Here is a 1,939-nt window from a genome sequence, read left to right on the forward strand (position 1 = left end):
AACCCGTAACCCTAACCCCGTAAACCCTAACCCCTAAACCCCTAACCCTAACCCTAACCCCTAACCCTAACCCTAACCCTAACCCTAACCCTACCTAACCTACCTACCTACCTACCTACTACTCTCTCTCTCTCTCTCTCTCTCTCTCTCTCTCTCTCTCTCTCTCTCTCTCTCTCTCTCTCTCTCTCTCTCTCTCTCACTCTCACGCACACACTCTCACGCACACACACGCACCTTCCAACAGCTTGTCATGTCATACCGTTCCTTCACACCTGTACTTGTTCCTGGCTTGTCTCCTCTGTGTCCGGCATACTGTGTGCTGCTGATAGGATTGCATGCTTGCTGGGTTGCGACTGCTTTCTGTTCTTGTATGATAGTAGTAAACCATGCTTGTTATCAACAACTATCAGTCCACCAAGGATGGCATGAGGTGTGCGCAGTAACGCAGCAATGCCGCAGCGACGGGCGCGAACAGCAGCCGCTTATTGGTTCCATTTCATCAATGTTCACACGCACGCACCATCGAAACACCAGCACGACACGACTACGACGTTGCCACACAGCACGGAGCACCATCGTCTTCAGTTCACGGGGTGCAGGCGTCTACAGGTCAACGACGTTTGGATAGAGTGTGGCCCGCTGTTTCTCCAGCTCGTCATCAAGCAACGCCCGGATGCTCTCGCTCACCCCGAGATAGTGCACAACGTACACCTGTCATGCGCGCGTTCAATCAATGATGGACGGATCACGTGGAGACACAGTGGTGTGAGAAGCTCTTGCACAAACATGTTCAATTGAAGAGGGATGGAGGGAGTCGCTGCACACACATACACACACACACACACACACACACACACACACACACACACACACACACACACACACACACACACACCTCGATGTCAAAGTCCTGATGCAGAGCGATTGCGCGGGCGGCAGCGCGGACGATGCTGGCAGTGTCGTTGCCGTATGCACCGCCACCAATCAGCGTCAGAAACACCTGCAATTATGAAGGCGCTCTCGTGAGATTGACCACGTGGGTTGCGCTGCACCGTCACAGCACGTGCGCAAAGTAGTTCTGCCATGCACACACATACACACATATACACACACATTCACACCTACACACCTACACACCTACACACACATACACACACGTACACACGTACACACACATACTTGCGCACGCCGACAAGGGCATGAGATCACATCTCGCTCATTGTCACCTGCCGTCACTCACGCGTTTGGAGCCGTGCTCGTTGTTGTGTCGGGCGGCGTTGAGGATTCCAGCAAGGATGGTTGCCTCATACATCCCCTGCAGCACAATTGACTCAAAGGGCTCCCACGTCTCGTGCGATATCGCATAGTTGTACGCAATGCTGGATGGAGGGCGAGAGACGAGGGGACGTGTGGTGGTGGTGGTGGGTGAATGGTGACAGGGGAGGACAAGAACAAGGAGAAGTACAAGCAGAGGAAGGAGAAGGAAAGTGAGAGGATGCTCCTGCGACGCCCAACAGGCGGTGATCGCGTTGGATCGCACGTTCGCGAGCAACACAACAAGACGAATGCATGCACGCTCACACCCAGCTACCCATCCACCCAGCTACCCATCTATCCATATATCCATCCATCTCCCCGCTCAAAGCTGATTCGTCCTCCCACCTGAGGGCTGAACAGTATGCCTGGGTAACGGTGTGTGGCTCGTGCTCAACACGAAAGTTGCAGCTGTCACGCGCGGACAACAGAACCTGTTACAACGGCGATGATGATGAGTGTGATGATGGTGATGATGGTGATGATGATGATGATGATGATGATGATGATGATGATGATGATGATGATGATGATGATGATGATGATGATGATGATGATGATGATGATGATGATGATGATGATGATGATGATGATGATGATGATGATGATGATGATGATGATGAGT

General features: G+C 52.2%; 2 protein-coding genes across 2 annotated transcripts in view; one reads left to right on the top strand and one right to left on the bottom strand.

Moving 5' to 3' along the window:
- The window catches only part of PTSG_03741 (uncharacterized protein), a gene marked incomplete at its 3' end in the record, with an annotated part of 6,481 nt that extends 6,052 nt beyond the window's left edge, over positions 1-429 (top strand). The window contains exon 12 of the mRNA XM_004995408.1: positions 411-429. Coding sequence (XP_004995465.1) covers positions 411-429 — 19 coding nt within the window. The remainder of the gene's footprint in view (positions 1-410) is intronic.
- Positions 350-1,939, bottom strand: part of PTSG_12068 (uncharacterized protein) — a 3,687-nt gene continuing 2,097 nt past the window's right edge. The window contains exons 6-9 of the mRNA XM_004995409.1: positions 1,663-1,748; positions 1,241-1,379; positions 896-1,000; positions 350-711 (exon numbers count right to left, since the gene is read on the bottom strand). Coding sequence (XP_004995466.1) covers positions 604-711; positions 896-1,000; positions 1,241-1,379; positions 1,663-1,748 — 438 coding nt within the window. The 3' untranslated portion in view covers positions 350-603. The remainder of the gene's footprint in view (positions 712-895; positions 1,001-1,240; positions 1,380-1,662; positions 1,749-1,939) is intronic.

Source organism: Salpingoeca rosetta (genome assembly GCF_000188695.1).
Source record: "Salpingoeca rosetta unplaced genomic scaffold supercont1.8, whole genome shotgun sequence".
Taxonomy (NCBI): Eukaryota; class Choanoflagellata; order Craspedida; family Salpingoecidae; genus Salpingoeca; species Salpingoeca rosetta.